The sequence below is a fragment of the Verruconis gallopava genome, assembly GCF_000836295.1.
Source record: "Verruconis gallopava strain CBS 43764 unplaced genomic scaffold supercont1.35, whole genome shotgun sequence".
Classification (NCBI taxonomy): domain Eukaryota; kingdom Fungi; phylum Ascomycota; class Dothideomycetes; order Venturiales; family Sympoventuriaceae; genus Verruconis; species Verruconis gallopava.
In genome coordinates, this window is record NW_015622171.1 from 152,838 (window position 1) to 178,358 (window position 25,521).

The 25,521-nt window shown below is 49.3% G+C and overlaps 9 protein-coding genes across 10 annotated transcripts; 5 read left to right on the forward strand and 4 right to left on the reverse strand.

Moving 5' to 3' along the window:
- Positions 1-526: 526 nt before the first annotated feature.
- Positions 527-2,454, forward strand: PV09_07998 (uncharacterized protein). Its single transcript, XM_016361840.1, has one exon. The coding sequence runs from the start codon at positions 612-614 to the stop codon at positions 2,055-2,057; it is 1,446 nt and encodes a 481-aa protein (XP_016210344.1). The 5' UTR covers positions 527-611; the 3' UTR covers positions 2,058-2,454.
- Positions 2,317-6,699, reverse strand: PV09_07999 (uncharacterized protein). Its single transcript, XM_016361841.1, has 3 exons — positions 6,578-6,699; positions 6,376-6,521; positions 2,317-6,319 (listed from the first exon to the last, which is right to left on the reverse strand). The coding sequence occupies exons 1-3, from the start codon at positions 6,615-6,617 to the stop codon at positions 4,028-4,030; spliced, it is 2,478 nt and encodes an 825-aa protein (XP_016210345.1). The 5' UTR covers positions 6,618-6,699; the 3' UTR covers positions 2,317-4,027.
- Positions 2,613-3,760, forward strand: PV09_08000 (uncharacterized protein). The gene has a single exon (XM_016361842.1). It carries the CDS (start codon positions 2,636-2,638, stop codon positions 3,557-3,559), a length of 924 nt encoding a protein of 307 aa, XP_016210346.1. The 5' UTR covers positions 2,613-2,635; the 3' UTR covers positions 3,560-3,760.
- Positions 6,700-6,775: 76 nt separating the features above from the next.
- PV09_08001 (uncharacterized protein) lies at positions 6,776-8,185 on the forward strand. The gene has a single exon (XM_016361843.1). The coding sequence runs from the start codon at positions 6,924-6,926 to the stop codon at positions 7,701-7,703; it is 780 nt and encodes a 259-aa protein (XP_016210347.1). The 5' UTR covers positions 6,776-6,923; the 3' UTR covers positions 7,704-8,185.
- PV09_08002 (uncharacterized protein) lies at positions 8,179-10,630 on the reverse strand. Its single transcript, XM_016361844.1, has 2 exons — positions 8,526-10,630; positions 8,179-8,474 (listed from the first exon to the last, which is right to left on the reverse strand). Exons 1-2 carry the CDS (start codon positions 10,381-10,383, stop codon positions 8,353-8,355), a joined length of 1,980 nt encoding a protein of 659 aa, XP_016210348.1. The 5' UTR covers positions 10,384-10,630; the 3' UTR covers positions 8,179-8,352.
- Positions 10,631-11,543: 913 nt separating this feature from the next.
- On the reverse strand, positions 11,544-13,119 carry PV09_08003 (uncharacterized protein). Its single transcript, XM_016361845.1, has 5 exons — positions 12,618-13,119; positions 12,538-12,567; positions 12,114-12,472; positions 11,919-12,058; positions 11,544-11,863 (listed from the first exon to the last, which is right to left on the reverse strand). Exons 1-5 carry the CDS (start codon positions 12,933-12,935, stop codon positions 11,742-11,744), a joined length of 969 nt encoding a protein of 322 aa, XP_016210349.1. The 5' UTR covers positions 12,936-13,119; the 3' UTR covers positions 11,544-11,741.
- A 510-nt stretch (positions 13,120-13,629) lies between these two features.
- PV09_08004 (NAD(P)(+) transhydrogenase (AB-specific), alpha subunit) lies at positions 13,630-17,785 on the forward strand. Its single transcript, XM_016361846.1, has 4 exons — positions 13,630-17,103; positions 17,154-17,355; positions 17,417-17,491; positions 17,545-17,785. Exons 1-4 carry the CDS (start codon positions 14,098-14,100, stop codon positions 17,592-17,594), a joined length of 3,333 nt encoding a protein of 1,110 aa, XP_016210350.1. The 5' UTR covers positions 13,630-14,097; the 3' UTR covers positions 17,595-17,785.
- Positions 17,786-18,445: 660 nt separating this feature from the next.
- Positions 18,446-20,877, forward strand: PV09_08005 (uncharacterized protein). Its single transcript, XM_016361847.1, has 4 exons — positions 18,446-19,087; positions 19,144-19,225; positions 19,281-19,928; positions 19,980-20,877. Exons 1-4 carry the CDS (start codon positions 18,917-18,919, stop codon positions 20,846-20,848), a joined length of 1,770 nt encoding a protein of 589 aa, XP_016210351.1. The 5' UTR covers positions 18,446-18,916; the 3' UTR covers positions 20,849-20,877.
- A 2,787-nt stretch (positions 20,878-23,664) lies between these two features.
- On the reverse strand, positions 23,665-25,460 carry PV09_08006. Of its 2 annotated transcripts, XM_016361849.1 has the most exons (5): positions 25,375-25,460; positions 25,095-25,321; positions 24,989-25,038; positions 23,930-24,934; positions 23,665-23,871 (listed from the first exon to the last, which is right to left on the reverse strand). In XM_016361849.1, exons 2-4 carry the CDS (start codon positions 25,257-25,259, stop codon positions 24,172-24,174), a joined length of 978 nt encoding a protein of 325 aa, XP_016210353.1. In that variant the 5' UTR covers positions 25,260-25,321; positions 25,375-25,460; the 3' UTR covers positions 23,665-23,871; positions 23,930-24,171. The 2 variants fall into 2 exon arrangements, with proteins under 2 accessions (XP_016210353.1, XP_016210352.1); XM_016361848.1 differs by having other exon boundaries at positions 23,665-24,934.
- Between the last annotated feature and the right edge of the window lie 61 nt (positions 25,461-25,521).

Here is a 25,521-nt window from a genome sequence, read left to right on the forward strand (position 1 = left end):
AAAAAGCTGTGGCGATCTGCGCTAATGACTTGACTTTGGATAAGCGTCTGTTCTTGATCATTCCTGAATCTATTTGATTTTCTCGATATAATATAAAAAAAATCAATGTACGGCCAAATCATTGATAGACTGAGTTCAATAAGCACTTTCTGATAAGTCAATCTCTCATTTCGAAAATGCCGGGAAGTGCCTTTTTTATTCGGATGAGAATAACATCTGCCAAGTCGGCGGCAGGGCCAAATAAAGTATTCAGTTTGAATGACAGCGCACCAGAGTGCACATTGGGACGCCAAGCTGTGCCCAAAAATCTTGTCATTCTCTTCGACAAAGCTGCTCAATGAACAGCGACAGACAACGGTCCGACTTCGCGACCTTTACGGCATTTCCCTGCGCGACCTAGCGATCTCTATCTATGATTGGTAGATGAGTTTGTACCAGACATTAGTTTCCACACTACCGATGGTCGCTTTGATTAAAGGGCGTAGCGATTTGAACATATTTCTATCTGAACAATAAGGTAAAACACCATCTAGTAACCACCACTAGCGTAGCATTTGTATATATCGATTCAAAATCTGTAGCATCGCACTCGAATTCCAACTTTGGAAGAAATGGAGGGCTCGTCGGAAGGATCTCATTCCTTGAACAAAGTAGACAAGTCAGCAGAAGGAGATTATCTTTCCAAAGCACTTCAACATGCGCACGACGCCTATATCGCGGCCAATCCACTGTCACTTCAAGCACACCAAGATTCGGCAAATCATCTGCCAGGGGGGAATACGAGGACAGTATTGTATGCGGAACCCTTTCCTCTCACATTTGTGTCAGCTTCAGGAAGTACTCTGAGAGACATTGACGGCCACGAGTACGTGTCGCTCGTTGGAGAGTATAGTGCCGGGATTTTTGGCCACTCCCATCCAAAGATTCTCGAGGCCGTGAACGAGGCAATGAGACACGGGTGGAACTTTGGAGGCCATTGTACATACGAGAAGGAGCTCGCAAAAAGGGTCGTCGAACGATTTCGCGCGAGCGGCATCGAGCTCGTGCGTTTCACCAACTCCGGTACGGAAGCGAACACTTGCGCCATAGGGGCCGCAATTGCATTCACGCAGCGTAAAAAAGTGCTCGTGTTTAGCAACGCATATCATGGCGGAACGCTCATGTTCTCCATGGCCCTTATGAGGGGAGACTTGAATAGCGCCAACATAAACTTGCCGCACGAGTTTGTGTTCGCCCCTTTCAACAACATCGAGGAGACGCAGGAGATCGTGGAGGCCTTGCCAAAGGAGAGTCTCGCGGCCATCATCGTCGAGCCAGTTCAAGGCTCCGGCGGCTGTCGTCCCGCCACAAGGGAGTTCATGCTGTACCTTCGCAAGCTCGCGGATTCGCTCGACTCCGTGCTTATTGTGGACGAAGTTATGGCGTCGCGCCTTGGATACAACGGCTACTCCGCCACCTTGGGTCTGAAAGCGGATATTCTGACGCTCGGAAAATACGTCGGCGGAGGCATGACGTTCGGAGCCTTCGGTGGCAGACGAGACATCATGGACTTGTTTGATCCTTCAAAGTCCAAGCTCATGCATCCAGGGACGTACAACAACAACGTTTTGACAATGAACGCAGGCATCGCGGGACTCGACGTTTACAACGCCGCGGAGGTCACTAGGCTGAATGATCTTGGCAAGGGCCTGAAAACGCGCATTCAACATCTCTTGATCGAGGCAGGAGTTTACGGGTCCGTGACTTCAGATCCCGCGGCGGATTTCATAGAGGTCGACAGCCTGAGAGGCCCGACAAAAGTGTACTGTGCGACGAACCTGGTGAAATTGCCAACAATGTTCGTCACCGGCAAAGGAAGCATGGTCAACGTCCGCTTTTCTGGCACGCATGCGAACATTTTGCAAGGCTTGTTCTACCACCACATGCTAGCACAGGGCATCAGCATCGCATCAAGAGGATTCACTCCGCTCCATTTGGCTTTGTCGGATAAGGATATCAGAAGATACACTACAGCGATTGAAGACTTCATCAATCTGCACAGACGCAGTCTTGTATGAAGGTAAAACCGCACAGACGACAGTTCTCTCTGTGGTGCGAGCGAATGATAGACCCTTGTCATTACTATGCTGGTAGATCCTAACTGATGGTAACAGAACAGGGTAGCTTCTGTATGAGTCGAGACAACACGAGAGATGGCCTATCGGAACGGCAGTTGGTTTTCGGATTGCGTTGCAGATGTTGGGTGGGGGCCTGTGAATCACATGCTAGCGCGCGACAGAATTTAAATTTTCTTCTCATCATCAAATTCGACTTGCTCTCTGACGAGGTTCTAGTTTATATTACGTCCCTGTTACAGTAGTTGGGTTGGAGAAGGCTCTGTTATCCTTGTAGTTGGATGGAGCACACGAACTTTCTATAGTCAATTAAGATCAGATTTGATCATCTGCACGAAGTACAGCGGCGGTTCCATAAAGAGTTGCCGCTGCCGATTATACCGGAGGTTAAGCAGTTATCAGATGACCAGGATCGGCAGGGAGCAGTGTTGGCAGGATTTTAAGTGCATCACCCCTCTTAACATCCATGGCATGAGCAAGAAATTTCCCTGGTGTGTACCTTCAATCTGCTAGCTGCCGCTATGAAAACGACCATATCTTTTCTGATATCTTTGCTCGTCGGCATTGGGATCGTGGTAAGCACGTCTCCGACATGGAAGGGACTTGCCTCTACCACGACGCCTTCTTTCCTAGAGCTTAATGCCGCTCTCGCCGATTTGTTCTTCGCTGGTGCTATCGGATATATGCAATTCTGCCATTTTGCACCTATTTGGCTTGCCACAAATCATGCTCCTTCTTACACTGGCGAATTGCGCCGCCAATTCACCAGTGATGGCTTCAACTTCCAATTTTTCATCTACACCATCTTTCACCAAAAACAAATCTCGCGATCCATCCACGCCGCCGCGAAAGTTGGTCAGGCCTTCTTGTGGACTTTGGTCGTAGAATTAACGTTTGGTCGAATCGGAACCGGCATTCTTCTGGTCTTACTTGCGATCCAGGCCTTCTCGTACAGGGACACCGTGTTTGCTGCCTCGATCATGACTGCGCAAGTTCTGTTTGCTGTCACGGCAAAATTGCTCATTGAGACGCTCACCGAGTACTACCGAGAGATTGACATTCTAAATTTCGCAAAGGCATCGATTTTGTGGCTTGCCTTTCTCAAGGTGTTCAACCACGCATTTGAGCCCTTGCCGCCAACCTACGACAAGTCTGTGCAACAATTCGAAGACCATTTTGGTGAAGACGCTTGGAAGTTGTACCTGACCGATCCGATTAGAGCGACGTGGCTAGTCATAGGAGGCACCGTAAGTGAAATGATGGTAGGGATGCCAGGAAGACTTTTCAATGTCGTTGTTTATTCTGGCTTGGCTCGATTGGGTTATAGAAGCCGCAATCTTATAGATGTGCCATCCGCCCAGAAATGGAGCCGTGACGTAGTGCGTCATGGATGGACTGCAAATCCGACAACTGCAGCATTATTTGCCTGGGCCACCAAGCAGTAGGTGCCTATTACGCGAAAGACAATGTTGCGAGTGGGGGATTAGCCGAAGACCAGGAGCTACGATATGCCTCTAAAGGTGTTGTTGTCTGAGTATCGATGCCTCATTCACCTAGATGACGGAATATATTTTATTCCCAGCTGAAGAGTCATCGTGTGGTTGGAGGATAACAAAATGCTGCTATGCATAAAATGTGTATTGCCCTTATATGCACAAATTTTTGGACATCCGCTCCAATTCCTAGTGTTGTCATGTGCACCATTGACTCTGAATCTCCAGCTTTGAGAGAGACGCAATATGTTGTTCATTCCTTGGATCCAAAAAACGGTATCGATGACGTTTAGGTAGTGCGTCTTGAGAAAAATGCCCGTCCATTCACAAAGGTTTCTTCGCAGATCGATATGGAAAATGCCGCTTCGACATCCTGACGTGCAAGAAGGACATGCGTCTCTTGAATCCAAAATAATGCTATCATTTCACCAGCCCAGATCTCTCATCTGTCTCTTCCTCGCTGTCAGTCTCATACTCACTTTCCTCCTCCTCCTCCTCCTCCTCCTCCTCCTCTTCCTCGCTTTCCTCCTCGCTTTCTGTCTCCTCTTCTGTGCTGTTTTCATCCTCATTTTCATCATCCTCTCCTTCATCCTCATCAAGCCAATCATCGAGTGTCTTTTCTTTCCCTGGCCCGACAATTTTGTTCAAGCCGTTCACTTTTCCTGCAGCAGCAAATGTACTGCCTTGACGAGCAGCCATAGAGTCCAGCTGTTGGGCTGCACTCATGCTCTGACCAGACATATACTCGTTACTTCCGCTGCTTCCGACATCCCGCAGCCTAGGGTCAGGTTCTTCACCTTCTTTAACCCAAGGAGGAAGATCTTCGTAACCTTTTAAGCCAGAATGTCCAATTATAAGACTAGCAGATCCAACCAGGAAGCCCTTGCGTGCTTGGCTGGGTGACGGTGCCAAGGGGACGGGCTTTGGAGCTAGCAGAAGCAATGAAGCAAGATCTGTGGACGTTTTTGGAGTGGATAGAAGTGAAAGGTATAGCCTCGTTCTGTCGCGAAGATCGTAGTTCGGCGTGTAGCGAGAAAGAAGCAGTGTGTGGCGCCATAAACGCGGAATAGGATGATTGTCATCTTCATCATTATCGATGTTGGGTTTTGTATCATCTATCCAGGCGCTTTCCTGAAGCTCGTTGCTTGTAGTCTGATCGTGATTACTTTGTTCTTGCTGTGTCAATTGTAGTGTATTTAGCTGGGCCGTCTTTTTGCTCGTGAGAAGGTACTGAAGGTAAACCTTTGCGGCAAGCAAGATAATCTGCGCCTTGACCTCGTCTTCTTCTTCCGCATAACCTTTAATTAATATTCGAAGAACATCAGCCCCGATGCTATTTTCTTGGTCTAATGTTGCGTATTCGCTGACCAGCCAGATAATACTTGCTCGGGCTGACGGCGCAGTAAGTGCATCGAGACTCTTTGCTAATCGTACAATAGTTTTCACGTGCGCTTGTGGATCGCGTTGAATGAGGTGCCTTATCACATCGAGTGAGGAAGCAACTAGATGCGCATCTGGTGAGGACAATTGCGTAAGTAGAAGCCGCAAACATTGCGAGCTCAGTTCCGGCGTTGGTGAACTCTGTGCACATCGTCCAATTGCTTCTACGGCAGCTCGGACCAAATGCTCGTCAGACGAGTTTGTGAAATGCGACAGTTCAGAGAGAATTAGAGACCGGGTAATAGAGTTCGTATAGGGAAAGATCAAGGTGAGCAATTCAAGCTTTAAATCTTGTATTATCGGACCGTCGCGGGAGTGCAGAAGAAAGTGCGATGCGTATGATGAGAAGAGCTGTGGATGACGAAGGCATATTTGGATAATATTGTGCAACGCCACTTGTTGGACATCTTGACCGGCTCGCAAAAGCGATAGTAGAGGTCCGATTGCAAGTTGAAGGTAGGATGCGGTCCCAATGTAGAGATACATGCGCGCAACAGCAACGATGACAGCCGAATTCCGTGACATTAGCAGTGACTTGGCAGACGTGAGCAATGCTTCCAAGTCCGCGTCCAGAGAGAAAGCGTCATCTGATAGTGAATCCGAGTAGATCTTGGATGCGCTATCTTCAGAGGTATCACCATGGACAGCCTCCGTAGTTGCAGAAGGTGTTTGGTCCTTTGCCTTCTTTTCCCTTTTTAATCGACGTGGGAAGCAGCGTCTTGCGTAAACCATCATGACCCGAATCGTTGCCAGCTGACCCCACTCGTCCATGTCGACCAGCTTCTTGATCAGGCCTCGATAGTGAGAATGCAGCAAATCGATACGGTCCGGACACAGCTCCAGAAACGCCATTACGGCTGCCCCAGCTACATAGTAGCTCTTGTCACCTAATAAGATCCCCAACTGTTCCTCTAGTAAGGGCATGGTGTCCGGATTCAATCTGTAGCACTTTGGAATTGCCAGAGCTGCGGCACGGCGTACGTACGGGCTCATGTCGCCTACCCCCCTTTTTATTCCTAACGCTACGATTTGTGATATGACAGGAACTCGAATGCTTGACATTGTGCGTAGCGCAAGCGCACGGAGGTGTGGGTCTGTATCCGACAGAGACTTTTGAATGGTGTTGATGGACAGCAAAGCAGTATCGGGGGCCTCCTCCGCATGTTGAACAAGATAGGAATAGACGAGCTTCTTAATTTCGAGATTTGGCGAGGCGATGTTCTTTACGACATGCGAGAAGTACTGTAAGGTGGCTTGCTTCTTGTACGACATCTGGAGTGACTGCTTAGTTTGCCATTTGTTGAAACCTCGGGCGAGCAACAACACACTGAGGTAACGCGCCGCATCCCTTCCAGAACATCGCTCTCCTTCCTGCTATCTAGCAGCTTCTTCAAAGCTATGGACGGTATAGGTCTCGTCGGGGCCTTGCGAGTGAAACTGGCATCGCGTGCTGCTTCTATGGTGAGGTCTCGTGCTTTCCAACGTCGTCAGCACTCAGCGATTTTCGCGCAGTTCATAGATTGTACAAACCTGTCTCCAGCATGCTCGAGATCTTGGATATTGACTCCATGATGCTCCAAGATCGTACTGGCAAGCCGTATTTGATTGTGTTAATGCGTCCGGAGTCTGTGGCAGACGCCGACGCCGGCGAGATGAGAGCGTGGGGTGGATCAATGCTTGCCTATGGCTGCTCAACTTCGTAACACCATTTACTTCGTCTTTCGGCCACTTGAAAACTGCTTAAACTGCCTTGTTCAAGAGTTTGAATGCTTTCACCACAGCTTCGGCACCTAATTCTCAGATATGGGCATCCCTGAGAGGCATCAACTTGACGGCTCTTTGAGGTGACGAGCGTGCAATATCGTATTTGCCGACGATGGATCCTCATCCCAAAGTGTTTCATCCAATCGAGCTTGCACCTTTCGTAGAGTACGCTCTGTACCGCATATGTGCACCTTTGCATCTCATCATCTGCTCTAGTCAAGAAATCTTCTTAAAGGAGTTATGTGCTTCGATGCAATTTGCGAAAGACGCTGCAATCGCAGAGTCGGAAGCAATAGGCGTCGGCGAGCTCGGAATCAGAAGACTCTCTACGAAGAACCATGATCTGCTGGCTCCCACTCTTCGTCAGCTCGCAAGTTCAGTCCATATCAATGTCACCTTCTGCTCAACACTTCCACAGCTGCGTGCATATCTTTCTACATATCATGCCAGTGATCATTTTCAAACAGGTGGTGACAGCGGCATAACGCCCCAGAAATGGCCTGTGATGGCACTTATCAATCCCATAGCCCTGCATCGCGGAACTCTGGACTTCTCCGCTCAAGGTCTTGGTCGTACGTTGGCGTCGGCAGTTGAGGCAGCAGCACGCACCAAAGCCAAGTTAGTGGTCGTTGAATGTCCACCAAGAGCCAATTCCTCGGAGCGAAATACTGGCGCAATGCTTGATGATGACGAAACACCCATGCCCTTTCTTGGACACGACACTGGAATGCAAAGTGAGGCGGCGCATCAGGATCTGTGGGACGAAGAAGTCTCGATCCTGAATATTTCTACAAGCACATTTGGCGCTGGAGCACGTGGTTGGGCAGGGCGGACGGTAAAGATCAAGGCTGTGGCTGAGAGATGGTTTACTTTCGACAATCCTGCTTCGTAAAGAAGTTGCACGCGATTATGGTTCTGAGTTCCGTCTTTTATGAAAAGGGATGGATGGCTCTGATCTTTGCCATCTTTATGTACATGAACTTGACGACGCATTCAAACGGCTCTCCGGGTCGATCGAAGGCGTCCGGATGTCCAAAATGGCGCTGACTTGATTAATCGTTTCGTGTTTAGTCTCTTCAAGACAATTAGGCCTCGATGACACATAATGGAGATGTAGGAATCAGGAGCACCGTGGAAAAGATCCTGAAGGAATCAGAAGGCCTTGAAAACCCGCATAACTCCTTTGTTGTCGAACATTCGACAAATCTTGAAAGGAGATTGTTATTGACTGTGAAAAGCAGTGATCCGTTCCTGCATGCCAGAATCCTCAAAGCATCGTATTCGTGATAGTTATTGTTTGCGCAGAGGCCTATCGCTTTTGTTGGGCAAATTGTGAACAAAATATATAGCCGAATAAAAAAATCTGGATAAAAGTACACAAAGTTTTGGAGAATCGAAATACGTGGCAGACTGCAACAGCTCTTCTTCTCCTTCTTTGTTACAAACACGGGCATTTTCATTAGCACTTAGCAGACCAATTTTTTAAATTTATCTTGTTCATAAACGGCAATATTCGACTCAATGCGGAATATACACCATTATCACTTCTTCTCGTAGATGGGTATCGGGCAGCCTCTGACATCGGCAGCGATTGTCATGGCTAGAAACTTGGCAAAGAAGCGCATGTACAGCACATTACCACCGGTGTACCAAATATTTGGGTCTATGAGAATGTTAGAACCAAATTTCTTACGAAGACCTGCGGTAAGCTTACGTCCGATAGGTTTCCAGGCGCCCCGTATCTCTCCCTCGTCATCAGTACCCCAGTAGTCATGTAGCTTCGACGACACACGCTCATCCAACAGAGGAGTAACTAGCACCTTCATATTACCTTCGTAGCCAGTTGCAAATATGATAACGTCAGCATCCAGCGAGCTGCCGTCGTCAAAAGTTAAACCCGTCTCGTTGAAGCCGGTAACGAGAGCATCTGATTTCACTTTAATCAAACCGTCGGCAATTTTCTTGCTGACGCCGACGTCAATGTAATGACTTCCGAAACGCTCAAGGAGGTAGTGATACATGTCGAAGTCCTGCTGTTTCACCGTCTTAAAACCCTGCTTCTCGAGAGCCTCGAACCGCTCTGGTTCCATCGACATCATTTTCCTGATGATCCGCTGGGCCATTAACCGTGTTATCGCATTCGGAGCTGATAACATCATAGTGTCTGACACATGGACTGGATTCGCATCGTTGTAGACCGGGTCGTAGACTTTGCTCCAATATTCCACGGGCAGGACCGGTGTTGCACTTCGTTGGACCATCGTCACCGAGCTCAGGCCCGCTTCCAGCATATCGTCCGCACAATCGTGGGCGGTGTTGGCAGTACCAACAATTACACCTTTCAAGCCCTTCCAATCTTTCGCATGTTTGTATTCTGAGCCATGCATCACAGTACCGTGGAACGCTTCGCGATTGGGAAGCTCGGGCATATACTTGAGTGAGCACAGACCGAGCGCGAAGACGAGGTGCTTAGTTCTTATCTCACGATTAAGTCCATTTTGTCGGATTTTGAGTGTCCAATTTTGTTCTTCATCGTTCCAGTGAGCTTTAATCAGCTCTGTTGACAGCCAGACCTCGTTGGGGAGATACTTCTTTACCCACTTGCGAAAGCCCTCCACCAGATGTCTGGAATTAAGGTGATAGGGATATTCAGGACCCCACACATTTTCGAATGGCATTTGACCAGTGGCTCTTGATGTATGTATGGAGACAGAGTCGTATCGCTCTTCCCACGTCTGGCCCACGCTTTCTTTGCGCTCGAGTATCACTGCCGGGCAGCCGACTGCTTTCAAGTAGCCAGCAAGACATAGGCCCGCCATCCCTGCACCAATGATCACACAGTTCAGCACGTCAGGACTTCCGGAAGGCATTGTGTTTGGCAGGCTAGCTGCATCTGAATTCGCTGTTGGCTCAAGAAAGTCCACGTCGGGGAATCCGTCAATGCCTTGCAGGATTGTTGTCAGGAACCATATCTTCCAGCCCGCGTTCTCCACGGGTATCAGCCTTAAGAGACCAATACACGACATTCTGGGCTTTGTCTTCGCCTTGAATGAGAACTTAATTTGGATCCAGTTCAGTGTGGGCATTGGTCGAGCTATGGTCACGCCTCCCTGAGGAGCAAGCTTAAATTCGTCCACGTCGTGCGAGGCCAATAGTTCTTTCCACGTATCCTGAATACGCCTTGGACCATGAAAAGTTCTGGTGGTTCCCGTCAATGCGAATATATCTCTCCAGAGGGTATCCTCAGTAAGCAGGACAGGATCCATGGTACGAAGTTGAAGCAATGCAGCCTGCGCGATAGGGAGGGGATCGACATCTTCGCCAATTGTAGACATCGGCAATTGCCCAGGCAGCTCTGACATCGGCGTTGCAGGATTGAGAGAGAATTGCGGAAACTCCATCTTGTCTTCTTGCGGAGGAGTAATTTGGCCGTTAACCATCGTTGCTGTTGAGGTATGTGCTGACCGTCCATTTAAAGCAGCGTGAATGGATTCAACGAAGGATCTGATGAAACCTATATGCTTCTGATCGTTCGAGGACTTGGAAGATCCCCATGACCACCTGGACGACATAGTAACGCTGTTTTTTTTTAAAGAAAAAAAAAGAAGTTCAAAGTGAATGAGGAAGTGTAATCGGCAAACAGGCTAATGCTCGAGGTTATACACAAACAAGGACCTGAGGAGACACCCGGAAAAGAGCACAAAAAGGGCTGACAGGGTCTTTGGGTAAGACAAGCTGATGCGTGAGGATCGTAGTGCACTAAAATATGCTTGAGACAGTGTTGCGCATGGTAGCTTATAACTGCAACACCAAAATCATAGGAACAATTTCAACACCATTGTACGGCTCCCGATCCTGCCAGCATCGTGCGCGCGATAAGGAATCAAATAAAAACAGAAAAGAAGTAAAGAGCGGCCAATACGTGCGCATTTCACCACAGGGGCAGCTGAGCACCTTCAGCTGATGATTTAGTAGGTGTATGTGGGGCGAGGGCCACCCATGGTAGGTCTTTTGTCGAGCTCAGTTGCAGTAGCTTCTGACTGTCGCTGACAGGTTCTTGCGAGGGATCCATAATTCACTCGGCGCCGGGCTCTTCACGGCTGCGATTGTATCTCCATCTGTCGCGACGAGCATGGATATTGCAAAGGGTGATGTGCGAAAGATGCCGACGATTACTGTTGTGATCCTCGACGGAACGATCAGCCTCGTTGCAGGAGTAGATTCCTTCGCCTACTGGGGAGTTCTTGTGCAACCGTGGAGATCCAAGTGGCAACTGTGTGGGTCGGCCAAAGCAACAGCCTCTACACTGCTTGCGTCTCGCGTCGAATATGCGTCTGGAAGAAAAGTAGCTGCACAGGCTGAACTGCTAGTCGAAGAAGTCCGGCTACTTAGCGGCTGCGATCTGGCACGCGCTAAATCAGGGCGAAGTGGAAAGTTCTGGTGCGAACTTCTGATTGACTGGCGACATCAGCTCACTATTCCATTTCCGGCTGTTCACCAAGTGCGTTGCTGATCCTGGGTCATCTTACGCAAATCCGCCTCCGGGCATAGTTCCAGATGTTGTGCCACCCAGTAGACGGAAATGTTGACCACGAGCTGTGCGTCGCAAGTCAACTGGAGCTTTCACTCCCTACCGAGGGCCGAGATCCCGTTCGTCGTCAGAAGTACAAGCGCCTGTTGATTCCTCGACATCGAAACGACTCGAATGCAGCATTTCAGAACCGTCTATTCAGTTCTACTAAGCTTATCTAGAGCGTAACAAATCATTCCGCTTGTAGGCTGATATCATGTCCCACAACATTCCCGATTAGCTCCTTCGCATAGATAATCAAAAGTTTCTCAGCGTCACGAGGGTGAGTTGGCACTCAAAATGCTGCTGAACGAGAAAAGAGCTACCCCAAGCTAACGATGGTTTTGCGTTATAAGACGTCTATCCATATCTGGTCCACTTACTAAAAAAGTCGATTACTATCTGACTTGCTTCGATATAGGTAGGGGGCTTGCCGTCCGCAAGGCTTGAAAAGTTGATCTCAGTCGATGGCCAAACATGACCTGCGAGGTTGTCAGCCACAAGTTTACAGTTTAGCGTCGTGTATATAAGACACACCCATGTCATCGACCTTGTAGTGCTGTAGTAAGTTGGGCTTTCCAGAGCAGTTCCAAGAGCGAAAATGAACTTTGCCGCCGAAACTATCAACCTGAGGGTTTTCCGTGGAACATCGATTCCGTCTTGCCCACCAACTCAACCTACAATGAAACCAATCAGCAAAGTATATTTCATTCAGGCTTTGGATTTACTCACCAATCAGGTATCGCAGGCTCTATCCCGCCTTCTCCTTGACCGCCAGTATAGTTGACGGTTGTATCTGCGCCTCCATGAAACTCAAGCATAGGTACAGGAAGCCTGGCAGGACTGCAAGGACTACTGGGACTGTTGTCGGTGTAGAATGATCCAGAAGCTGGCGCAAACGCTGCAAAGTAGTCGCTAGTTGAGCTACACGCAATGCTGTCCAGAAACCCAGCGCCGTTTGAGTGACCTGTGGCGTAGATGCGATTTGGATCGACGCACATGGTATTATTGAGGTCTGTCAGAACATCTGTGATGTATTCCAGGTCTTCCTCTACGCTGGTTTTGGAGTATGATGCACCAGCCCAAACACCCTATTGAATTTGATCAGCAATCTTTTGGTTGTACTAAGAGGTTAGGTGGGAAAAAAGGGACCTACTCCCTTTCCGTTTGGATACACCATAATTTTCTGCTCAAGGGTTAGTCGCGAAGGATGCAGAACAGACAATCATGCCTCACGTCACTGCTATACTTAGGATCAGATAGTCTGCTATCTGCCGCAAAGGCAAGTCCATCAAGCGAAAGCCCGATTTTGCTCGAGCCGTGGAACCCAAATACTACAGGGTAGGGCCGGGTCTTGTCGTAGTCGAGTGGGAGACGGTACCAATATGTTCGATCATTCCTGACGGTTCTTTTGACCTCGATAGCTCTCAGAAGTAATGTTCTTCCGCATCCTGGTACGGTGTTGCTGCTAGTTGCAGCGCCCACAGGCTCTCCCAAAACTCGAGTCACGAGTACAGCTAGAGAGGACGCCAAAAGGTAGCTCAAGGACCACATCGCGAGACTGTATTTATCTGTTTTCTCACGATAATGACTAGAAACGTGCTGGTGGAGTAGAAAGAGAAAAAGGGAAACATTGCTATGGGGTTCACGTGCCAGCTCAGGAGTCTCGTGGTTGTGCTGGAGATTGTCAAGAAAGACAATTTTAAACCAGCGAATCACATGGCTAGCTCAGCGCATTCCATTTCTTGTCGAATTAGTAACTCATAGTGGCAACATGACCGAAGCAAATCGGGAAGCTCCTAAAGCCGAATAGCTTCTTCGAGAGCGAAAATTTGTGTAGTTTGCTGCCGTAGGGCAAGGAATCTGGTCTTTGACCCCTTCATGTGCTTGGAAAATAAGCGCCAAAGTAGTCTCGCTACAACGACCAATCTGACCGAGCCGTGGTAGCGTCTTTCTCGTTTTATACATGACCACAACGCCGGCACGGTTCGACTGAAGGAGGAAATAATGACAGGCGACGCTGGAGACGCGAATAGTAGACCTTCCTACTTGGACCTTAGTGTGGCCAAGTCGGCCGGGCCATATCACGTGACATCGTTTCACAAACAACCGTCTTGCTCCCAGACACGACCTTGTGTGTTGAAGCAAAGGTGAGCGAGAAGGACAATGTAACATTGAGCCACGGGCGTGTAGCGTTGCGGCCGGGTCGCTTGACCAGACAAGCGGCATCGCCTATGAGCAGACAGAGGCCGCGTGGAGAAGTCCAACACGCGACAGTACCCCGCACGTTTACCGTTCCATCTGGAGATTCGCAGGCTCTTCGCTCCACGAATCATCGCAGCGGTGCGGGCCAGCAGCCTCGCTACAATGGACTCGGGATGCCTCAGCCGAGCAAGAGTGGCAGAGCGTGGCCAGGTGATGCGCTCCAACTGCCCAGCCATCGGCAAAGCGCGTCGCTTTTCGCGGGACCTTGACGTGGGCAGAGACAAGGAGCCTCACAGTGTCGCGGTCTCGCACTGCTTGCTACTTTTCTCAGCTCCAGGCTCCTCAATCTCTGTCCCAGGTGCCGGAATCGTTCGCAAGTTCGGCTCTTTTGGCTGTTGAAGTTCTCGGGGCTTTGCCGAGAACCACGGGACCGCCAACGGCGCGCAATTGGCTGAATTTTCTGCTGTCTCTCACCCCGCGCATGGCAGGCTTGTAGCATACGGAGCGAAAGATGATTGTCTGCACCGCTCAGGCAAGACCCCTACTGGATGCTTTCGCGAGTCTGGTAGGCAGACAGCCTTCAGGAACGCTCGCAAGATGGACCGCCTCCAGGACCGGCACGTTCCGTGTGTTTACGACGGCCAGCTTACACCAGCTTCGCGAAGGGCCTACAGGCAAGCTTGACGGCAGCCGGCCACGCCGTCAGATTTTCTCGACGGCCGCAGCTCTACGCAATGCTCCAGCTCGGGCTGCGGGATCGAAGGAAGAACCCCAAACATCAGGTGACCGCGGCCCGTTGTCCAACTTCACCATCGGCATTCCAAAGGAAACATTCCCTAACGAGCGACGAGTTGCCATAACACCTCAAAACGTGGCACTGCTTCTGAAAAAGGGATTCAAGGCCGTGCACGTGGAGCGTGATGCTGGTCTTCAGGCCAAATTCACAGATGCCGCTTACGAGAAGGCGGGCGCTACGCTGGTAGGCCCGTCGATGGCATGGGAAAGCGATATCGTTCTCAAGGTCCGCGCTCCAATTCATTCCGACACCAAAGATGAGGTTGGAAAACTCAGAAATGGCTCAATGATCATCTCTTTTCTATATCCGGCACAGAACAAGGACACCGTCGATGCACTGGCCTCAAAACAGGCCACTGCTTTCGCCATGGACATGATACCGCGAATTTCTAGAGCCCAGGTTTTTGACGCTCTCAGCTCCATGGCGAACATCGCCGGCTACAAGGCAGTTCTCGAGGCTTCAAACCACTTCGGTCGGTTCTTGACGGGCCAAACGACTGCTGCTGGAAAGATTCCGCCGTCCAAGGTCCTGGTTATCGGTGCCGGAGTTGCAGGTCTAAGTGCCATCACTACGGCGAAGAGGATGGGAGCCATTGTTCGCGGCTTCGATACGCGCTCCGCAGCCAGGGAGCAGGTCCAGTCTCTCGGTGCCGAGTTTCTCGAGGTTGACATCCAGGAAGACGGGTCGGGTGCTGGTGGCTACGGCAAGGAGATGTCCAAAGAGTTCCTCGAAGCTGAGATGAAGCTCTTCATGGAGCAGTGCAAAGAAGTTGATATTGTCATTACCACGGCATTGATCCCAGGCAAGCCGGCACCGAAACTAATCAACAAGGCTATGGTGGAGGCTATGAAGCCGGGCTCTGTCATCGTTGATCTTGCCGCGGAAACGGGCGGAAACTGCGAATTGACGTCTCCCGGGGAAGTTATTAACTACAACGGTGTAACTATCATCGGTTACACAGACCTTCCAAGCCGTCTACCCACGCAGTCATCAACATTGTACTCAAACAACATCACAAAGTTCCTTCTTTCCTTGACCAAAGAAAAGAACTTGGTGATAGATCTCAACGACGAAGTTACACGTGGCTCCATTGTTGTTAATCGAGGAGAGATTCTCGCTCCAGCTCCTCGACCAACGCCACCACCAGCACCGAAGCCCAAGGTTGTTGAAGTCGTTGAAGAAGTGAAGGAATTGACTCCATGGCAGAAGACTGTCCGAGATGTGACTGCAGTAACGGCTGGCATGGGTAGCGTAGCTGCCCTTGGAAAACTAACGGGCCCCGTTTTCATGAGCAATGTATTTACCACAGGTCTGGCGGGTCTCATTGGGTATCGAGTCGTCTGGGGCGTCACGCCGGCGCTCCACTCTCCACTCATGAGCGTGACAAATGCCATCTCAGGCATGGTCGCTGTAGGTGGATTCTTCATTATGGGAGGCGGCTATCTCCCCGAAACACTGCCGCAGTGGCTTGGAGCAGCATCCGTCCTGCTTGCATTCATCAACATCAGCGGCGGGTTTGTCATCACAAGACGTATGCTGGACATGTTTAAGCGACCAACAGACCCGAAAGAGTATCCGTGGTTGTATGCCATACCAGGCCTGCTCTTCGGAGGAGGCTTTGTCGCCGCGGCCAGCACAGGAATGGCGGGCCTTATCCAAGCAGGCTACCTCGTCAGCAGCGTCCTCTGCATATCATCTCTCTCTGGTCTCGCCGCACAGACTACCGCGAGAAGAGGAAATCTTCTGGGAATGCTAGGAGTTGGAGCGGGTGTATTGGCATCTTTGGCTGCGGTCGGTTTCTCGCCAGAGGTCCTTGCTCAGTTTGGCGGTCTCGCCGCTGTCGGCGGTCTCGTTGGCGCTCTTATTGGCCGCAGGATATCGCCCACGGATCTACCGCAGACGGTTGCCGCCCTGCATTCCGTTGTCGGCTTAGCTGCTGTTATGACGAGCATTGGTAGTGTCATGGCACACATCGAAGATATATCCACGCTCCACATGGTCACGGGCTACCTGGGAGTTCTAATTGGCGGCGTTACATTCACTGGTTCGATTGTGGCCTTTTTAAAGCTGGCTGGGAAAATGTCTTCACGACCTCTCAAGCTTCCAGGGCGCCATTTGATTAACTCCTCCATGCTGGCTGCCAATGTTGGCACCATGGGATACTTTGTTACCATGGCACCTGGCGCGCCCGGTATTGCTGCAGCAGCATTAGGTGCAAATACGATCTTGTCTTTCTTAAAGGGCTACACTACGACGGCTGCAATTGGAGGCGCAGATATGCCCGTGGTCATCACCGTGCTTAATGCATACTCCGGGTTTGCTCTTGTGGCAGAAGGATGGATGCTGGATAATCCCCTGCTAACTACGGTGGGCAGTTTGATCGGCGTTTCGGGCTCCATTCTCTCCTGGATCATGTGCAAGGCTATGAATCGATCGTTGACCAACGTGCTCTTTGGTGGTATTGCAGAGACGAGTACTGAGGGAGCACAGATTGAAGGGAATGTGACACCCACGACGATTGATGAAGTGGTTGACATCCTACAAAATGCAGAAAGCGTCATCATCGTTGTAGGATATGGTATGGCAGTGGCGAAAGCTCAGTATGCGATCAGCGAATTTGTTCAGCTTCTTCGTTCGAGAGGAATCAACGTGCGCTTTGCCATTCATCCCGTTGCTGGAAGAATGCCAGGCCAGTGTAATGTCTTGCTAGCTGAAGCTTCGGTAAGTGCAAATTGAGCAAGCCTTTGCGCTGCGTGTCTTAACATCTGCAGGTGCCGTATGACATCGTGCTCGAGATGGACGAGATTAACGAAGATTTCAACGACACCGATGTAACCCTCGTCATTGGCGCCAATGACACTGTTAACCCAATCGCTCTTGAGCCAGGCAGTCCCATTGCAGGCATGCCAGTGCTGCACGCTTGGAAGTCTAAACAAGTTATCGTCATGAAACGTGGCATGAGCAGCGGCTATGGTGAGTGATAATGCGCAATTGATAGATAGTGTATCAGACAGAACTAACGTGCAACTCCCAGCGGATGTACCAAACCCAATGTTCTACATGCCTGGAACGAAGATGCTTTTCGGCGATGCCAAGAACAGTTGTGAAGGTGAGCTTTATTCTCTTCCTGCAAATGCGAAAGTACGCTGACGATGTATGCAGCAATCAAAAATGCGTTGAATGAAAGACAGAAGGCAGCGATGATGGTGTAAATGAGCATATCCAACATCGATAGCTAGCTGGGAAGAGGAGATGCCATCATTTTTGAGAAACAATGGGCTTGCATCTAGACCTCATCCTGTCTCTGTTCAGGTAGATCTGTTTAATCGTCTCAACAACTTGACCGACCGTCAAAAACTTACCAGTCATTTCTCAGTTTCTAAATAGATAGGCTTTCTTCAAACCTCCAGGTCTTGATAGGCTCTCGATGTGTGCATGGCCGGAACGGAATCTTGCATACAGGTTCATGCCTAAACATGGCTGGTTGCCGCTTTCGTACGTGCTGAGATCACAATTGTAGTCACCCTACAAGCAGCCCATCGCCCCCTCGTGTATTAGCCACATTTGATCAATCACGAAAACCCAGGAAAGCATTACCCGGACGTTTGAATCCGGCTTCGTACCTGCAGCCACGGGAAATCTCATTTGACGCGTGCGTCAGGTGAGCCCGGAGTTCTAGACGAAAGTAAAGTCCATCTGGACGGGCCCAGAACCGTGTTTCAATCCATTTTTTGACTCGCGGCGCCAATGCTTGTTCGTCCCGTGGCTTTCATGTGCTCGCGATCGCTCCCCGCTATTCTCTTGGTCTTTGGGTCAGGACGACCTTGCACATCTCGGTGAACGAATTCCGCTTTGAACGTACGAGCTGGACGCTCAACATCGAGTTGAATATGGTTCCCGTTCTGTCGAAATTCCCATCCCGTTGCCGTGGCTTTTTCTAGTCAAGCTGTTGCGGAGAGCTTCAGGAATGTGTGGGATCACCTGATGTCTGTTGGTTGCGCACATGATACGCCAGTCTCTTCGCCGGGCAGATTCGTCGATTCCGAAATCGATTCTGCGCTGAATCTCACCCTTCGATGGATTTTCTTTTGCTGCAACACGGCATTTTCCGCACTCCCCTAAGATTCAGAACTCGCTAAAGTCTATCAAGGTTGTCTTACCCCAAGCATTCCCCGCAAACGACTATACTAGAATCGTTCCTAGTGCAGTCTCCACAACTTGCTCGTTGATTTGTCTGAATCATTAGTCCGCTGTCCTCTTGTGTATCATTGGGCAATATGAGTCATAAACGCCTTTAAGTTCATGTTTGGCATTCCAAATCGACCTCATGTCCAGACCCAAGTTGGCCTCTGAATGACTCTATTTGGCCGGTTCGATCGAAAATTCAAGTCAAAGGTAAATCTGAGCATGGATAAACATAACCAATTCCAGTCGTCCAACAGCATATATGATCGGCATGATGACCAGCATTGGAGCCCGTTGATCAGCGGAGCCTTGAAAGCATTACTTCTTGCATACTGTCCATTTTCTCGCCATGGACAACAAATTGGAGGCATCTGAGACGATTGAAAACGTCCCAAAGAATCCATACCTCTCCGGTACGGATACCGAGGACGACGAAGTGGCAGCTGAAGCTATCGGTGGCACCACGAAGGATCTTCCGCCAGGCTACTACCGCAGCCCTAGCTTCATCGGCACTATTGTGGTATGTGTGCTGCTTCGTTGATTACAATCCTGAAGCAGATGCTCATAACAGGAAAGGCTCTTTGCTTGGGCAATTGCTCGTGCTATCTTGGCTGGGTGCTTCCTGCCAATACGTTACTTCTGATTAATGAGGATATCGGTATACACAAATGATGGCATTTTTATCAGTCTGGGAGCTAACGAAGGTGATTTAGGTCCCGATCCAAATATTACCTGGGTTGCTCTTGTGTGGACTTTGACGATATCGGTCTCCTTCGTTCTCACCGGCCGCTTCTCAGACCTTCTAGGTCGTCGTTGGTTCTTCATTATTGGCAATGCAATCGGCCTAGTTGGCACAATCCTCGGCGCAACCGCGCATAATGTCAACCAGCTTATCGTTGGCAACGCCCTGACAGGGATTGCAGCCGCTGTACAGCTATCTTTCACAGTGGTCATTTCCGAACTCCTACCTGCGAAGTGGCGCGGCTATGGTATCGGGGCACTGTTTTTCTCATCCATGCCTTTCGCTGCGTTTGGTCCTGTTATTGCTCGATCCTTCATCACGCATACGTCTGCTGGCTGGAGATGGTCTTACTACCTCAACATCATTGTGGCAGGACTCACGGTGCTGTTATTCTTTCTTTTTTATCATCCACCAACCTATGGTATGCTACACACAAGACACTCTAAAAGCGACATTTTCAAGATGCTGGACATTGGTGGAGCTGTTTTGTTTCTTGGAGGTCTGGTCCTATTCTTGATTGGAATTAGCTGGGGGGGTGTCATTTATCCTTGGAAGTCCGCTAAGGTTATTGGAATGATTATCGGGGGATTTGGAATTCTCGTTGTTTTCGTTCTTTACGGTAAGGAAGCGATATTATCCTTGATCTTCATTTCATCCTGACATGGTACAGAGGTATACATCGTGAAGGAGCATCAACTCATCCCCATGCGTCTTTTCAAAAATCGCGGCTACGTTGGCACAATTCTCACGGCCGCCATCGGCTCTTGCGTTTACTACTCCATGAACGTACTTTGGCCCGCACAGATAGGAGTTCTATACGAGACTAGCGTGATGAACGTGGGTTGGTGGAGCTGCGTTATCGGTGCAGGCGCTGTCATCGGTCAGACTCTTTGTGGTGCTCTTGTTAGAGTTCTTCGAAAGCAAAAGTGGCAACTCGTCTTTACCACACTCTGCCTCGTTGCATTCACAGGCGGTATGGCAGCAGCAACTACAAAGACGAGATCGATGGCGCTAGCATTCGTGCTGCTAGCGAGCATTGCGTTGGGTTACCTAGAAAACACGGCCTTCACGATTGCTTCGTTCTGTCTTCCACCTGGAGACCTTGGCCTTGCACTCGGACTCCTCGGCTGCGTTCGATCATCGATTGCTACTGTTGCATCGGCTGTATTTCAGACCGTTCTCAGCAATAAACTCACCACGAACCTACCAAAGTACGTTACTCCAGCTGCCACAAACGCTGGCCTCCCCCCGTCGTCGCTGCCCGAGCTTTTCAAGGCTTTAACCACTGGAAACTTCACGTCTGTTCCCGGAATCACGCCCGAAATTACTGCTGCCGCTGCAGCAGCGAATCAAACTGCTTACACAGAGTCATTCAAGGTCGTCTACTTGGTGTCTCTTGCGTTCGGCGGCCTTGGAATCATCGCTTCTCTGAATGCTCCGAATGTTGAGAAGTTCTTCACAGAAAATATCCCACGTCGGTTGCACGGAAGGGATATTGAGAAGAAGACGTTCGCTAATGAAAAAGTTGAACAAGTCTAAACGAATTGTATTCACAACGACTACCTGTTTGGCTGTGTTTGTACGATATTACTATGGTTAATAAACACTGCTTCAGACTGTAGCAGCAATGAACTATGCTTTATCAAATTAAAACTTTTAACTCACTAGGAAACCCATATACAAGGCCCAAATGGGCTAATTTTGTCAAAGTGATGCATCTTTTACGATCGTGCGCCCTCGGACTTGCTTGGAAACAGACGCATTTACATTGTGCTTGCTGTTGCGTTAGAGGTCTAGATTACATGGAGTAGTCAAATAGCTTAGTTGCAAATATTTTTTAACTGTCCCACTGTTTGATATTCTAGCATAAGAATATCGGAGACTTCTTCTCTTCATGAGACAGTCTTTGTTACTTTGCAACAGGTCCTAGGTCATTAAGTTTCGTAGACGAACAAGAATGTTGGGTTATTTGTTGCCACTGCTTTCTTCCATTTGAAATGTCAATTTGGTTTTCCTAGGGATTTCCATTTTTTTCCCTCCCAGTCCATATGATAAATCTCAAGATTTCGACCCTTGCAGAACAGCTCCAGTCGGCTGCTCCCGTAGCACACTGCCTTCGGAGCGGAGATAAAGTCACCACCCAAGTCCGTCCACTGTGTCCATTCTTCATTTTGGTAGGAAATGTGATGAATTTTGTGGTCGCTCCCCACACAGAAAACGTCCAGGAGCCTATTTCCACGTGATACGACGGCAGGTCGACTTATGAAGTTTCCACCTAGGGAGTGCCAGGCATACCATGCACCGTCCCATCTCTTGTGCATTACTGAATTGTCTTCCGCGAGTGAGAAGACGTCAATATGACCAGGCCCCCACGATACAGCAGATAACGGCGTGGTTGATATTGTTGGACCGTGAGTCTCCCAATGGTCACCAGGAGACCAGACGCATTCCGAAAACCATTTGTGTCTTAGTGTGTTGTCAGGGGCCAAAATAAATATATCCAAGCGTCCAGATCCCCAAGACACTATCTCAGGAGGGCTAGTGAAGTCACCACCGAGGGATTCCCATTCAGCAGACGATGGTATCCAGTCGTCATGTTCCAGAAACTTGTGATACAGTTGCCTATCCGTACCGAGAGCCATGATATCTAAACGATTCTGGCCTATGGAAACTGCCGTCAATGGGCTGGCCATTTCCCCTCCAATATCTAGGCGAGTTCGACGCCCTAGCCAACCAGTCTGCTCTGTCATGTACCATACACTGCCATCAACTCCTGGTGCCAAGATCTCGAAGCAAGGATCTCCTCTCGAGAATGCAATCGGAGCATTTGAATACAGATCGTTACTGGTCTGCCAGTAGTTCGGGAGCCATGTGCCAGATTCTACTCGAATGCGATGCAATTTTCGATCTTCACCTAAAACCCAAACATCGACTCGTGATGAAGAGGTAAAAGCCGCAGATATTGGAGAACTATGTAGCATCGAAATAGGGAACAAGCTCGCCCTTCGTGTTGTAGGAGCAGGCTGTCGATGCAAATCCTGTCTCTCTTGTAAGCTAAAGCTCGAATCTCAGGCTTCAGAGATAATACTTTCATATGCTCTTCGCTTTGGATATCAACTTTGCTGGCTACCGTAGTTTCTGAGTTCTCTAAGATTTCTTTACGGAGTCGTGCTAACGCCTTCTTTTTGCCTTCACCGTAGATGAGAGGCATATGGACATCGAAAATTCCTAATAGCGAATATGCAGCATCCTCATCTCGTGTTGTCTGCCGTGACTGCGCCCATGACATACGATCATCAACACTGAATTCAGATAAGGGCAGTCCTTCCAAGGCGCGTTCTGAGATCTTCGTGATACTGCAAATAAGCTCCTGCAGTGACATCTTATCGCCGAGAAGCTCGCCTTCATTCGAGTAGAATTCAACAGATGCCGGTGCGAGCAGCTCTTGGAGTGTCCAGCCTCTTGTGAACCATCGACTTTTGATGAATGCACGAGTCCAGTCCTCGCCGTTGGAAGCAAAAACATCCGTGAGATAAACATAGCACTTCCCTGCGTCCCGATACCAGCGGAACATGGAGTTTATCGCCTCCGAGAGCTCTGCACTACTTGACTTGTCGATATTGCATGTGTCGATCCAAAAGTACTGGAAGCCGTCAAATGCAGTTTGTCGTGCGCAGAACTCAACTTTCTTATATCCCGCCTTATCTTTGTATGTACCATCAACTATATCTCGAAACAAGACTTCTTCATTAGGCGAACCCCAAGTGTGAGACAGGATAGCATAAGGCGGGATTTTTGAGCCCGCAAACTCATATAACGCGAGTGTCTGTGACTTATCGAGTTCCAAGAGTCTCATGATTACAGCGAAATACACTAAAAAGAGACAAGCAGACGTAGCAGATGTAGGATTCTAGATACGCAGAATTTGTCGCATTCGCAGCGACCACCGATAGTGTTCAAGCATGGTAGTTCCAAATGGCGCGGGGTATTCAGCAAGTCGTGAAACAGTGGCTTCTCGTATCAAGAATTGAACAGCCCGCTAGACTGAAAGCATTCTATGGACGCGAATAGATTAGCCTCAGTACCTAAAATTCAATAGGCTGAGATATAACTGCAATAAAGCTGCGGTAACTGAGTATTCACAAAGACAGATCTTGAAGTGCAAATCGCGACAGGTCAAAAAGATCAATTTTGCTCGAAACGATTTGCACTTCATAAGCTTCATGGCATATTCTTAGTCTCCTCAGTACTGTCGGATTTTGGAACGCATGCAAAAATTCACAGGAGAACAGAGAGAATCGTCCACGTGCAAGGTTTTTGACAGAGTGCCGGAGCGCAGGATTAAGCAATATAGAGTAGTTTTGTTTTTCGGTGCTTTAGGGTCATTTAATGCATGACAGATACTGGCCTTTTTGATGTAAATCTCAATAGATTATCTATCTGAGCTTTCAATTAAAGCTCGAAGCATCGTGGACACATCATAAGCATTTCTCTCCTGATCGGCTATTCAATGGACTCTTCTCAGCATGTATAGGAGACTGAGACCATTCTGCCGCGTGGCTCTAGAAGCACGTTAAGCAGATGATATCATCATAGGCTCGCTGAAGAAATACCACACACCTGTACCATTATGCCGAAATTATGACTATTGATTCAAACGCGTCTGCTTTCTTCCTCAATGATCGCCTTGATATATGGTTGTGGGATCGATCGGTGTGCACTATGCCCTGCTTCCGCTGTCGTTCAGAATCGAATGAAGTTACAGCAGATAGATAAGTCGGATAAACTGCTCTCCTTCGACCTAAAAGGATAGCTTGGCGCTTTCCGTCTGAGCTGCTTAAACAAATAACAGGTGATACACGCTACCACCGCCCTCTTCCCCGCCTTCCACCTCCACCTCCGTACCCACCTTGTTGCTGGCCACCCCATCCACCCTGCTGTTGCCCTCCTCCGCTCGGTCCAGTGGGTACACCTGTCGGCCCTCCCATACCAAATTGACTCATCATCTCTGCAAAGTCCACCTGTGTCGGGTCTGTCTTGCCTGTCGCCTGCATATATTGCATCATCATTTGCATCATCTCCTGCTCGCCTGGCATACCGGGCATCCCACCCGCAGCTCCGCCAGGCATTGGGCTATTGCCGCCTCCGTTGCTGGCGCCAGCAGTGGGAAGGGGCGGCATGCCTATAAGCTGCTCGAAGAGCTTGTTTTCGTTCTTCTGCTCCTCGATGCCACTGCGCATTGCTTTTTGCTTCTCGCAGTACATCGCCCAGCTAAATTCGTCGAAGCCATAGTTGAAGTAATCGGACTGATCGGCGCCCGGTCGTCGCCATGGCTTCATATTTTCAGCCAGGTCCGCATCGATGTCCAGCTCTGTGATAGGTTTCCCATTCCAGAGTGGAACATTGTCCGGATCAAATATTTCTGACGTGGTAGTACGGATAGCCGGGTATTTATCACCAGGTAGCAAAATAGGTTTGGCAGCCGCTTGCTGTGTCGCTGGATCTGTTGAAATGCGAATCGTCGTGGGTACAGAACGTGACGGCAGTTGTTGTTGTTGTGAAGGCGTGCTCCCGGAAGTGGCTTGATGTGACGTTTCTGTTGCCTTTTGGCCTGTTCTCGAGGCACTACATTGAGGTCAATGTGGAGACTCTTCATATCGCATTTGTGATTACACATACGCAGTTGGCTCTGGGCCGAGATCTGGTCGCTCCGTGACAATCTCAATGTCCTAGAAAAAATGTGTGAGAGTTCCATGTCTCATATACGGGGTAGAGATAAACATACCGATTCGTCTTCTGATTCCTCCTCTTCTCCAGATTCGAGATCTGCTGTTGTCTGATGAGCCGTCCCTTCGGCATCGGCCGTTGGGCCGGAGCCATATAGATCGTCCTCTTCCTCTTCCATTGCTACGGAGCCCAAGCTAGACTCCCGCGACTTTGACATTGTCATGTGTGCTTTTGAGAGGAAGGTATCCGAGACTTGCGATGCGCAACAGACTTCGATTCGGGATACTGCACCTGAATTAGGGTTGCGATTTACCTGCCCTACAGTCTAAGAGACTTACATGCGGCCTCGGAGTATAAATTCGATATATAACCGTCGTTAACAAAAACCACAAGATATTGGACGTAAATGCAGAATTGTAATAAACGACTACTGATCAGTGCGAGCTTCCTGAGCTGCGGAGTTGAGAGCGGACGCGTCCGTGCGC